A 14233-nucleotide genomic window follows, 5' to 3' on the forward strand; every position below is an offset into this window, starting at 1 on the left:
TGGCCATTAATCACTAATTTGTAATAAACATAATGTATTAAAGATCTTTACATTAAAGATAGAGAACATCTAAAACAAAACAGGGCTGATTCAGACTTTCTAAAGCAGAAAATTATTCCAGCAAGATCAATGGAAATCAGTTATTCTGAGAGAACCAAGGTGAATTCTAAACCATGTGGCTCCTAATCAGAATGAGTGGTAAAATGGTATTTAACTTACAAAGCAGTGAAATATTTTCTTAAAAACAGCTGAGAATAAGATGTTAATGATTGTTACAGTAATGACAGCGAAAAATTACAGAGCCAGCCACTGTACTAAGAGCTTTAATTTGTATTATTTCATAAGTTCCCAGAGTAACCACATGTAGCAAGTATTATCCTCATGTAATTGACAGAAGAGGAAACTGAGGCTTTGAATGCTGGTAAAATGACCAAGAATGTACTGTAAGCAAATGACAAGGCCGCAATTTGACCCTAAACTTCTCTGGTATTTGAGCCTAAATTCTTCTCTTTCATGTTGTAAATGTAAAAGCAGTGTTATCTTAGATTTAGAGTTATAATATACAGTTTTGTATCTAGGGCTATTTTTGCTCTAGCATTATTTGGTTTTTCTATTTATAAGTATTAGAATACACACAAGCACTCGTGCACATGTACTCTGTTATGGGTACCAGATCTTTACTTGATTTAGATGTTTTTCATTCAACAAATATTTATTGAGTATCAGATGCTTTGTACCATATACAGCATATATACAGCATTGAGTTTGAGCAAGATGGTGTTCAAGATCCTGCTGTGAACAAGATGCACTTAGTCTCTGTTGCATGAAACTTGCATTCTGGTGTGCAAGTCCTAGACTAATTCTATAATCTGCTAGTAGCAAACTACAGGAAAAATTTTAATGACATGTACCCAAACTGGAACCAATGCTGGGAATTTCATAACTGCTACAACTAATGTAGCTTCACAGATCCTATCTGTATCTCTGGAGATAAAAGCTGTGTTTAATTCTAATTTATAATCAAGTAATATAAGTGTTCAGTGATACAAAAAAAATGGTGATAATGGTGGAGGTAACTGAGGATGGGCTATGAATTAAAAAAAAAGCTTATTAGGAACAGACAGTAATAATATAAATGTGACAGGGATCATGTATCAAACACTGAAGTGGATCTTAAAATATTTTATGAGGAAAGAAAGCATACAAAGTCAGAAACTCAAAAGTTCACTCCTAATTCCAGCGATCAAAAAAATCAGGAAATTATTTGATGATGCATAGGTTAAGTATTCTGGTCTCAAAACTCAAACTAATGGTTATTTTTTTAACTTATAGTTAGTATCCTTACTAAACACTTTGAGCATATCAAAAAAATTGGTTGAGCTTCTAAAAAACTGATGATTAACACAGTTTACCTATAAATTATAAGTAGAGATGGTGAATATTGCAGGTAGAAATGGGCCATATAAGATCCTTAATTCTCTAAGATGGAGGTAATTTTAAAAATTATCTTCACAAATATTTAGTTGAAATAAAATAACTGATAAAGTATGATTTGTATTTTTTGTCAGTTCTCTCTGCATGGTACATTCAAAAAGTGTAATGAGATACAATTTCATATACTATAAAATTCACCTTTTAAATTATATAATTCAGTGCTTTTTAGCATCTGCACAAAGTTGTGCCACTTCTAATTCTAGGATATTTTCATCACTCCTGAAACACATTCTGTACTTTGACCAGTCACTCCTCATCCTCTCCTCTCCTACCTGTAGCAACCATTAATCTACTTTCTGTCTTTACACATTTGCCTATTCTGGATATACCCCATAAGTGACATCATACAATATATGGACTTTTGTGTCTGGTTTCTTTCACATAGCATAACATCTTCAAGATTCATCTATACTGTAGCATGCATACATCAGTATTTTATCCTTTCTTATGGCTGAATATTCCAATCTGTGGACATACCACATTTACTTTATCCACTCATCAGGTGATAAACATTTGGATTGTCTTCATTTGGGGGCTATTATGACAAATACCACTATGAATATTAGTGAACAAGTTTTTGTGTCAACATGTTTCATCTGAATTCTTTTGGGTAGTACTTAGTGATTTTTAACTTAAGGTCCACAGACCATTTGTATGAATTCCCCCCCCAGCCCAAGTGTATTCTAGAGGACAAGCACCATGTTTCAGTACTCCAAGGATGATTGAATGAACTCCTAATAAACTTCAAGTGTCTACCAGATTACAGTCTTTATGTTTTTCATCTTTAATCATGTTTTTTCTTTTTCTCCTTTCAACTATTTATTTATGATAGTCTTCAATGATGTCCAAAGCCTTCGTTTTCTTCTAGCTAATTTTGATTTTATTTGTATTTCTTTGTTATTATACTGCCTTGCCAAAACAGCTTAAAGAACAAAAGAAAGCTAAGCATTATAAAGGCATGGTTATTCAAAGTCTTAGAGTGTATATTAAGTTAAAGGACTTATAAATGTTCCAAGATGAAATATGCTCAAATATTAGTATTATATAAAAACTAAGGCCTTATTATTCCAAGCAACATTCTGAAACACCCTACTGTTCAATATTACTGATGAACTTCAGTTATAGAACAAGTACATATATGACATAAAATAATATTTTGTGATTTCCAAAGTAATCAATTATTTGAAAAACAAAAAACAAAACCTCATGAAACTGAAAATGTGCATTGTTTTAAGTTCTCCTAGTGAGCACTGCCATTTTTAGCTTCAGCTAACTAATGCAAGTTTTCAATTTGAGCTTTAAAATATTTTTTGGACTATGAAATAAAAATGACCAGTCCAAGGTCAACAGGAAGTAGGTGATAGAGTCCAAAGTAGGTCATGACTTTCAATGTAGGGTATGTCTCTACTACTCCATGTAGTAGAAGGCTTAAATCTATAAGTAGAATAACTACAACTGAGAACACTGATTCTGTGTTACTGACAGCTGAAGTCAGTATCTTTATTATTTTCTAGCCATTATACACAATTCCAAATTTAGAAGTAAATTTCCTACTCCTAGTTATTTACAGTTTTGGTCTTTAAAATTCTAGCTTAAAATATGGCTTTTTGATGGGAAAGGATACGGATAGCATCACTTTCTCTTAAGGAAAGGAAATAATGAGGATAATAATAGTGGTAGAAAGCATTTTAAAAGCACTTACATGCCAGGTACTACTCTAAGGAGTCATTTATTTTAAGTGACTTAACCCTCATAATGACCTATGAGTTAAGTATAATTCCCATTAACAGATAAGGTAATGAGTTCCTGAGAGGTTAAGTAACTTGTCCAAAACATCTCAGTTATAAAGTAATACAGTCAAGGTTTGAATCCAGATGGCCCCACTCCTAAGTCAGTGCTCTTACCCACTATGCTGTCTGCTTTCTTAAGTAATATGATTTTCAACATACTCAATACACCCAAAACTTTAATGTAAGCAGGGCTGCCGTTGGGCTAAAAACTATAATGAATTATAGTACAACTGCATTAATACAAAATGACATAAGATGTGCAGTTTCTATTATTAGGCCTTTTGTTTCATTGCCTACTTTATTGTACACAAACACATAAAAATTAATTTCAGAAAACTGAACTTATAAAGTAAGAACAAAGTTTGGAAAATGAAAAATGTTCAATAAGAAACCTGAGAATTAAGTAAGATGGTAGAAAGACCCAGCCAAAAGAAAACAAAAAAGTTTTACTCATTGCCAAAAAACCTGCTCTAAAAGGTTATATTATTATGGGACACCTGGCTGGCTCAGTTGGTGTAGCGTGCACCTCTTGGTCTTGGGGTTGTGGGTTCAAGCCCCATGCTAGGTGTAGAGATTATGTAAAAGTAAAATCTTTAAAAAATAAATAAAAAGAAAAATAAATAAAAATTTAAAAAAAATAAAAATAAAATAAATAAAAATAAAATAATAAAGCAACATGAATATACAGACAACTGAGAAGGAAAAAGAAAAGTTTAAATCTCTAAACCTATTTGATTCATACAAATTAATATAGTGATTTTGGGCAATGGAATCCACAAAGAAATTCAAATTTTCAGAGTTACAGATAAAAAGATAATTTGTTTCAATGTGCTTTGAGTCCTTATAATTTTCCTGCAAATACAGAGTATGCTTACATTGGTATTTACAAGATTTCTAGAGATGAGATACATAAGAAAGTAAACAAGGGGTACTTGGGTGGCTCAGTCAGTTAGGCGTCTGACTCTTGATATGGGCTCAGGTCGTGATCTCGTGGTCCTATAATTGAGCCCTACCTTGGCTCCACGCTGAGTGTGGAGCATGCTGAGGATTCTCTCTCTCCCTCTCTCTCTCTGCCCCTCCTCTGCTTGTGTTCTTTCTTTCTCTCTCTCTCTCTCTCTCTCTCTCTCTCAAATAAATAAACTTAAAAAAAAAAGAAAAGAAAGTAAAACAAAATCTGACCATTTGTGGAAACAGAAATTAGGATGTTACTACTTTCAATTTTGAAATACCAGATAAGCTTTTATACAAAATTTAAGTTAGCCCACAGATTCCTCATTCATAAAATTTAGTATGTCTTCTAATTATCCTACTCTCGGGGCGCCTGGGTGGCGCAGTCGGTTAAGCGTCCGACTTCAGCCAGGTCACGATCTCGCGGTCCGTGAGTTTGAGCCCCGCGTCAGGCTCTGGGCTGATGGCTCGGAGCCTGGAGCCTGTTTCCGATTCTGTGTCTCCCTCTCTCTCTGCCCCTCCCCCGTTCATGCTCTGTCTCTCTCTGTCCCAAAAATAAATAAACGTTGAAAAAAAAAAATTATAATTATCCTACTCTCACTCAGTGAGGGGTCAAAAGATGATCCATGAACATAAGCCTTCAGATGGCTGTCACACAATGAAAATTCCACTCTTCTTCACCAAAACTAACATATTTTTTTATTTAAAAAAATTTTTTTTAATATTTATTTATTTTTGAGAGAGAGACAGAGCATGAGTGGGGGAGGAGCAGAGAGAGAGGGAGACACAGAAACCAAAGCAGGCTCCAGGCTTTGAGCTGTCAGCACAGAGCCTGATGAGGGGCTCGAATCCACGAACCGTGAGATCATGACCTGAGCCGAAGGTGGACACTTAACCGACTGAGCCACCCAGGTGCCCCCACCAAAACTAACATCTTAAAGAGTTAATCATGATCATCACTAATCGTATTTATTCTGGTGCAACACTAATTTATTGCAATTGTTTTCCTCTTGCGATGTCAAATGGGCAGCAGATTTAAAAAACAGATCTTCTTAGCTTCCTCAAGTTAAAACCTTAATTATGACGCATCCATATTGTCTTACAGACTTCTGTCTTAAAAACACAGGGCACCTGGGTGGCTCAGTTGGTTAAGTGTCTGACTTCGGCTCAGGTCATGATTTCACGGTTTCTGAGTTTGAACCACGAGTGAGGCACTGTGCTGACAGCCCAGAGCCTGGAGCCTGCTTCGGATTCTGTGTCCCTCCCCGCTCTGCCCCTCCCCAGCTCTTGCTCTGTCTCTGTCTCTGTCTCTCAAGAATAAACATTTAAAAAGACAAAAAAACAAAAAAACCACTGTAGGGGCACCTGGGTGGCTCAGTGGGGTAAGCTTCCGACTCTTCATTTCAGGTGAGGTCATAATCTCACCGTTTGTGGGATTGAGTTCTGCAACAAGCTCTGCACTAACAACGCAGAGCCTGCTTGGGATTCTCCCTCTCTTTCTGCCCCTCTCCTGCACATGGGCTCTCTCTCTCCCCCTCTGTCTCTCTCAAAATAAATAAATAAGCTTAAAAAAACAAAAACAGTGTAAAAAGCAAAAATCTCCATTGCTCATGATAATGTACCTAGTGGATAAAGGTCTACTCAGTCTTGCTTCGTATACAACATGGCAGTCTTTTTTTTTTTTTTTTTTTAATTTTTTTTTCAACGTTTATTTATTTTGGGGACAGAGAGAGACAGAGCATGAACGGGGGAGGGGCAGAGAGAGAGGGAGACATAGAATCGGAAACAGGCTCCAGGCTCCGAGCCATCAGCCCAGAGCCCGACGCGGGGCTCGAACTCACGGACCGCAAGATCGTGACCTGGCTGAAGTCGGACGCCTAACCGACTGCGCCACCCAGGCGCCCCAACATGGCAGTCTTAATAATTACTTTGTTAATGAGTAATGAGAAAGATTGTTTTTAGATCACAGGTACTTTTTGAGAGATTGTCTTAATTGTAAAATTGAATGAGCTGACCTTTTAGTAAAGAGAAAGTCTTCAAAAGTATTGGCTAGTTCTGGCCACATACTGTCAAATTTTCCAGAAGAAGCATGCTGCCGGGCAACAGGTAGCCCAATAGAAAGAACTTTGAGGAGAGAAGATACTGCTAGTTTCCATGTGCTTTCAGAAGGGCAGGAATATTTCAAACTGAGAGGAACCCTAAGGGTCTGTGAAAATAAAGACAATTTAAGATATGTATTAATTAAAATATATAAATACAGCTTTAATTACTTAAAAAAACTATAGCAAAGAGAAAAAAATAAGAGCACAGGTATTTTCACTTAAAAAAAGGATATTACTTTCTAGAAAAATCAGTATTTCAGACATGGTCCTCAAATCCTACTGCCTAAAAAGATATTCTGTTTCCATTTTATAAACAATGACCTTGAATGAGTAACAACCTTTTGAACTTCAGTTTCTCATCATAAAATATAGGGATGTTATCCAAAAAGATAGGAATAGTAAACTTAAAATTTCACAGTTTCTCTCAACTTACTGTTACAGAATTAGAACGTTCTGCCATATTTTTCCTAGCAGAAAACAATTTGACTGATGGGGTTCTCCCATTTAAGAAAGATCAACACCTTGTATTTTTTCACTATTGGTTAGGTAAATATAACCTAAAGCATCAATACTTTGAAGTCTTATGTTTTATCTCTAAAATTCTTTGAACTTAATGTTCTACTCTAACATTTTAATGTACTTTTTCATTTTCCAAGTTATTTCAGTAAGTTTGATAATTCAGAAAGACTGTTTATTCCTTAACCCTTGCAGATACAGGAGTAAAGCATCTGAGTTACGTACAGTGATGTGACTGTGATGTTGAGATTTACTTTTTAACTGGTCAACTTTTGAGGTAGGTCGCTATAAACCATTAAAGAACTAATTTGGTGGTTCAGAATGAAGTCCTCTGGCTATAGTTCTATCCAGCAACTACAAGGCTAGACTGATCAAACTCCCAGTTTCAGCATATCAGCAGATAATGTACATTAGAGTAAAAATCCTACTTTTATATAAAAATCCTAGTCTCACAAAGATAAAGAGTAGCAGAGATAAATTTTCATATTTCAAGGTTATGGAGTGATTATAAAACTTAATTTCATCATCGTCCATACAAATTATTACTTACTCACTTCATGAACCATTACATGTTAGCATGAAATGGGCCTCCACTAAGAGATAATTAGCCTAGCCAGATCTATTCCTTTCCTTTCCCCAGGTGCTTTGGGGGAACCTGACTTCAATTCCACTTGGGATTTAGGGTAAAGAGATGATTAGCTCATTAAGCAAATCAATCTACTCCATTTCCCTGACCATAATCACTGGTTCAAGACTGGGCATAGGACTAAAGCTGGTCCAATTAAGGTTAATTTTAGAAACTTAAGAAGAATAATATGATAAGAACCACGTATATACACACACCTCTTACTGGACATCAAACCCCTTATTAGCCTGTAACTATGAGGAGAAACATGGGGTGTAATCAATCTTTGGAAAAGCAGAATGGAGAGAAAAAAAAAAACTTGATTTTTGTTGACACTGCAGAACCACTGGATAAACCAATCCTAAAACCCTCCATCTCTGAATTTTCCAACTAAGCATGGCAATAAATCCCTTTTATTGTTAAGGCTAATCAGAGCCTGAGTGTTTGCCATTTGCAAAGAAAACAGTGCTAAATTATACAAGGGCCAGTCTAAGTTAACATTTTATAACTCAAGGTTAGATAAAAGAAAAATATAATTAACTACTACAATTAATATTTTACTGAAATTAAGGGAATGTTACACACAGTAGATTTATGTGATTTGTACATTTTTTGTTTAAAAACATGTAAGCAACTAAGATGGAGATTGGTTTAAAGCATATACTCAGTAAATCTGTGTGGAACTGAGAAATCTGCTCTTGCTGCCACAAAGCTCACAATTTTTGAGAAAGAAAGAGTCTTGTCCAATTAATCACAATACAGTGTAGTGAGTGGCATTAAGAAAGGGCAGCATAGGAGCGCATGGGTGGCTCAGTCAGCTAAGTGTCCAACTCTTGTTTTTTTTAATGTTTACTTATTTATTATTTATTTTTAATGTTTATTTATTATCTTCGAGAGAGAGATAGGCAGAGTGCAAGTGGGAGAGGGGCAAAGAGAGAGGAAGACACAGAATCTGAAGCAGGCTCCAGGCTCTGAGCCATCAGCACAGAGCCCAATGCGGGGCTCGAACCCATGACCCGTGAGACTGTGACCTAAGCCAAAGTTGGGCACTCAACTGACTGAGCCACCCAGGTGCTCCAAAGCATCCAACTCTTGATTTCAGCTCAGGTCATGCTGTCACAGTTCTCTGAGTTCAAGCACCACACTGTGAGTGCATAGCCTGTTTGGGATTTTCTCTCTCCCTCTCTCTGCCTGCTCACACAAGCTCTCTCTTAAAATAAACAAACATTTTTTTAAAAGGGGTAGGGGGAAGGAGTACAGAAAAAAGATTATTTAATTCTTTTAAACATACAAACTGATTCATGTCACTCTTCAATGGCTAAAGAATAGTCTGATTCCTTACAATGGCTTATAAGAACCATAGCTATTTTTTAAGACTTATTCTAGGTCCTGACATCTCCCTAAATGGAATTTCTCAAAATTTCTTTAAAAAATACCACAATCTTTTACATTGCTTAATCCCTCGCCTTCTCCCTAGCAAATCTATTACTCCTTCAAGTGTCACTTCTGTTGATCCTTGCCAAAATCCTCTGGACAGTTCAGTTATTTCCTTGTCTATGGGGGATGGGAGGTGGGAACCTAACTTTTTACTCAGCACTGACTACTTGGCAAGTATCATTATAAGCTGTATCTCGAATGAGTCTCTCAATAGTTAAGACATATAAGTGGTATGGTATCAACCTTCTTTTATAGATGAGAAACGCTCTGACAGGTCCATTTACCCAAAATTATACAGCAGCAAGTAAACAGCAATACACTCAGGCAGGTCTATCTGAATCCACTGTGTACTCTTCACTTAGGACTTAACATACTTTGTCTGCCTTTTCTATATTCCCTTCACTGAATTATTAAATGTAAGAATTATCTTGCTCATTTTTAAATTTCTACTAGTTAGTACCTGGCAACAGAGGTGCTTACAAACTATTCTCAATGAATGAGGAGAGAACAGCTGTGATGGGATGAGTAGGGAGGGGAAGGAAGAGTACGACAAAAATCATGGGAAGGAGTTTAAAGAAGGTTAAGGGCAGTATCATAGGACAAGGAGGATAATTACAAAAGCACACAGGATTTGAAGACTTGATCTTCTAAACTTTTAAGTCATTTCTGGAGCACCATATGAAAGTAAGCCAGCATGCAGCGGGGTGAGAGCGAGTGGCAGCTTAGATGAAGGCCACAAGCTGTTTAAGGAATTTGGAAGGAAAGAAAAGCTGAAAGGGGATGGGCCATTTGAGTAGGAAGTAAAGTGAGAGAAAGTTCTTCTATAAAGGGCTTAATCATCTTTCCAAGGTACAGTTTATGAGACTAAAAGGAAAATGAAACAAAGCATCACCAACAAAAAAAGAGGGAAAGAGGAAAGGAGGGACACAGGGAGAAGGATGAGCTTTGAAACAGAGAAAGGCCTTCTCCATGAGGGAAGACAGTTCATATTGGCCTATAGAAGGCAAGGTTTAGGTGTGTTATTCAAAACACAGGGAAAAAAAACAAGAAACAGACTTTGGAAGAATCAGACATAATCCACTAGAGATGAGTTTTTGCAAATGGTTGTCCATACACTAGGGAACTGGCTTTAAAAACAGAAAAGGCATGCATGATCAGTTAAGTCAATGGGCTATAAACTTCTCCCCTGAATACTCATCAACCTTGAAATATAAGAAACAGGATACTTTGTTATCCTGTGGCAAAATTTAAGAAGTGAAAAAAATCCAATGCATACTTACTTTAAAATATTTTTCATTAAAAAAAGAACTTTTCTTCCCATACTTTGGCTAGCTAACTTGGATGTGAATTAAAAAAAAAAAAAAAAAAGAATTTTTCATACTGTAGAAAAATGGCTTCCTAAATATGATCCATGAAAGTTGGGGAAAGGCCCCACAAATAATTATATAAATATTTTCCATTATCTCAATATATGATAATATATCACTACCTATAATTTCAATAATTTACTGTAATTTCAATAATAGTATCATCATCAAGTGAAAGTATAGAAATTAAAAACAAGATACCTTAATAATATTCTGGAGTACTTTCTCATTCACCACTGCTTTGTGACAGGCTGTTTTTTGGTATAAATCCACAACTACTTCTAAAGACCTTTCAGCAAACGGTACATAATTCAAGGCTACCCATTCCGCCTAAAAAGTAATATTTTCACATGGAGTTAAAAATAAATGAGATTAAATTATGTTGTTTTCAAAGAGAAACCTTCTTTGTCTTAAAGTTCAGTCCTTGGTTTTAGGTCAAGATTATATCACATGCAAAGTTTTCAAAGAGATACGTACTTCATGAAAGAGTAATTTTCAGCCAGGCAAAAATTAAAACTATCAGAAAAAGCAGAGAGCATTCTATCAAGTACTGGGAAGGATGTGTTTTACTTGTTGCCAATAGGTTAGGACAATTTTAGGAAATTTAACTCACCGGTGCAAATAGTTGGATCTATTGTGATTCCATTGTGTTGCAAGACAAATAGAATGAGAAAAGTTAATACACATTAAAACTACTTTTCGGATGATGTAAAATTATTTTATGTTGAGGGAACAAAATCAGCCTGTGCATGCATTCAGAAACTTACTTTTCCTCTAAGCCAAAACAAAGCCAAAATTTGCCAACTATGGCTATCTTTGACATAAAATCCAACTACATTTCACACCAGCAGTAGACAATTTATTTAGCACACACAGATTTCTTCATTTTGTATTACAGATATTTAGACAAGATTAGGCTTAGGGATTTAGAAGCCATTTTGTAATGGGGTGGGCAGCCAAGAAAGGACCTCTGAAGAAAAATGTAACATGAAAGGCCAAACTTTCTAGAGAACTACTTGGGAAAGGAAAGTCAAAAACAAGGAAAAAATGGAACACGGAAAAGGTTTTCCAAAAAGTGTTTCTTTTCAGTTTAAACTGTTAACAGACATATGAAAGTTTATTTGTAAATGACAAATTTCTGAGATACTCAAAAGTCCATCTTAAGTGGAACTGTTAATAAGGCATGAAATCTTACAGAGAAAATATAATTTAGAGTAAATTACCTGATTATATTTTGCATTTGCAATGTGCTTTGTTTCCAGCTGTCCATACTGTGGAGGTTTACAGGAAAATTCCACAAATGCCAGTAACTGGTCAAATATAGCTGGATACATTATCTGCATGTTTTCTGGCCCTACACAGATGGCCTATAAAAGCAAAATATGAACAACAGAATGCATAATCTAAATTCCAATAAGTTCTTCACTGTATATGCACTTAACCAAAGAATCTGAAAGACTGTCCTATTTTATATAAGTATTATACAATCTTTTATAAGCCCTGAAGGACAGAGCTATTACAAGCTATTTTAAGCTATTATTGAATACAGTGTAAGCTAACTGTGTTGATCAGCTAAAACATGCCTTTTAATAAAAAGTGTGATTTATTACTTAACAGACTAGAAAAAGAGCAAGCACTTGAAGAGGCGTCCCAGGCAGTCCTGAGGTTCCACAATCCGATCATTTGTTCAGTAATACAGCCATTAGGTCATCAAGAATGCTTCATTGACCAAGAGGATATTGACTGATACTGACTTCTATTTAAGTAATGGCATCAGTTCACTGAAATGACAGCTGATTTCTGCTCTATGCTTAGTCTCCTAACTTTAACAAATAATCATGTATACCATCATTGGGAAAATGTGTGAAAATTTGTTTCTAAAAGAAATGTATATGTGAATTTTTTGACCTGGCAGTGTATATTTAATGTCTAATATATCTGAATATACAGACTTGATTTAAAACAAAAGAATTTAAAATTTTTAATAGAAATTAAACTTATTGCTATAAATAATTTGATAAAACAGAATAAAATACATATCCTGACACTACAGATTTTAATTACTTCAGATAGCCTGAAAGTACTTGAGTCTTATATTTTCATTTTTTCTAGCAACAAATGTGTTTTCTCCTCCCATCCTTTCACATATTCCTGTTTTAATGTTTCTTTTCTGTGTGAAAAATATTCAATGATAGTATTTATGTAGTATCTAAAATATACTTGCGCTTTATTTACAAAACAAAAAACATAATCATTCTGCACTTGAATACTCTCAAAATAGTAGATCAAAATTCAAAGCATTTAAAATTTTTAGGGAATTCCTTTAAAAAGATGCACACAACATTTATGGTTTTCCAGAACCCATGGCTTTTTGATCTGTCAGGTAATAGATTAATTTTATCTTCCCTCAGAGAAGACAGAGCCATTTAGTTTTAACTGAAGTTTTAGAGAAAAGTGTCTTGAAATATAAAGTAGATAAGCAAAGTGCTGCCCATACCTGTTAGATCATCCTATAAATACAATGTAAAAAAAAAAAAAAAAAGAAGACGTCTAATACTATCTCTCAATATTTGGTTATTTTTCTCTGTAATAGTGAATTAGAGGAATCTGAATGGTATACAGCCTAAAAAAATCACTCTACTGACTGCTTCTGTTAAATTTCACTTTCTTTTTTATTAAGCTCTTGCTGAGTCTTAATTCTCAGAAGTAAATAAGCAGTAATTACTGTGAAAAAGAAAAAATTATCCTAAGTGGATTCTTAAGTTTCAAGGACTAAAAAAAAGTAAAGCCCATATGATTACCTTACAAAACTAAGTATTAACAGTTTCTCTGGAAATATCTTAGCACCAAACAATGACTTTGACTACACATTTCAATTTTCAGTAGCTGTTTATAAAAAGAAAACATACTGCATTGTTATAGCTGACTTAATAAGCAATTCCAGGATCTTAAAATGCATACTATTGAATTGACATTTTTCAAAAAAAAAAAAAAAAAAACTCCATCTAAGAAAAAGTTATTGGTTTTCTTTCAGTGTTCTTAAATTTGTATATCAGAAAAAAACTATAGTGTGAACCTGATAACAGATTTCAGTTCAAAAGCTACGAATCAGTCAGCAAGCTGCACATTTCCTATTAGTCCAGTTTGAAAACTGTATGTGAAAACAAGAACAGAAAATGGACATCCAACCTCTCCTGTGGTTCAAGGTTTCTCTTATTAAGTCCTTAAACAATAATTCATTCAGTGCCTATTTATACAAAGACTTTTTTTTGCCTCTTCAACTCAGATACTAAGATCCATGCCAGGGAACTTGATGATACAGACAGTAACAGCTAACATTCACTCAATGTTTAACTGTGCCAAGCAGTAAATGCCTTGCAAATCCCATTTAATAAGAAAAAAAGTTGTAGATTTATCATTTTCATTTTATAGATGAGGAAGCTCATGAATAAAGAGAGTCAGAAACTTGCCCCATTAAGCAGCAGGCAGGGCTTCACTGCACAACTCCCCGGGCACCATTCACACACAATGTGCCGGTGTCTCCTGGAGTACCCCTCCAACAGTCTTGATGATGGAGGCAGATACAGCATCCAGCCATCTGACTGGAAGTTTAGTAATAAATAAGACAGATGCAGTCTCCTGACCTCAGAACTCAGGGAAAACAGAATCAAATTCTCAGGTCCCACGCATGTCAAAATATCTTGGCCAAGAAAAATTAATTAGCATACATAACTAAACTTAGTGGGATCCAGTGATTTAAAAACCAAGAGAAGACTGTCACTCTGTAGCTTTGAACTATGTAAGGGTAAACGTGAAATAAAAAATGAGTTTTTTACAAAGGAAATTATCTTTAACCAATAAAAAGTTTCGTTGGAAAACTAATTTAATTATAAAGTCCCAAAGCAAGTAAATTTTGCTTATGAAAAAATTTTCTGACACACGTGGGAAAAAAAT

At 35.0% G+C, this 14233-nt stretch overlaps 1 protein-coding gene across 1 annotated transcript in view; it reads right to left on the minus strand.

Moving 5' to 3' along the window:
* The window catches only part of MON2 (MON2 regulator of endosome-to-Golgi trafficking), a 117956-nt gene that overhangs the window by 15023 nt on the left and 88700 nt on the right, over nt 1-14233 (minus strand). Inside the window, exons 25-28 of the mRNA XM_040490429.1 lie at nt 11503-11646; nt 10893-10910; nt 10481-10609; nt 6248-6438 (exon numbers count right to left, since the gene is read on the minus strand). Coding sequence (XP_040346363.1) covers nt 6248-6438; nt 10481-10609; nt 10893-10910; nt 11503-11646 — 482 coding nt within the window. The remainder of the gene's footprint in view (nt 1-6247; nt 6439-10480; nt 10610-10892; nt 10911-11502; nt 11647-14233) is intronic.

The sequence above is a fragment of the Herpailurus yagouaroundi genome, unplaced genomic scaffold, assembly GCF_014898765.1.
Source record: "Herpailurus yagouaroundi ecotype Mexico unplaced genomic scaffold, PumYag 182, whole genome shotgun sequence".
In the NCBI taxonomy this organism is placed as follows: Eukaryota; Metazoa; Chordata; class Mammalia; order Carnivora; family Felidae; genus Herpailurus; species Herpailurus yagouaroundi.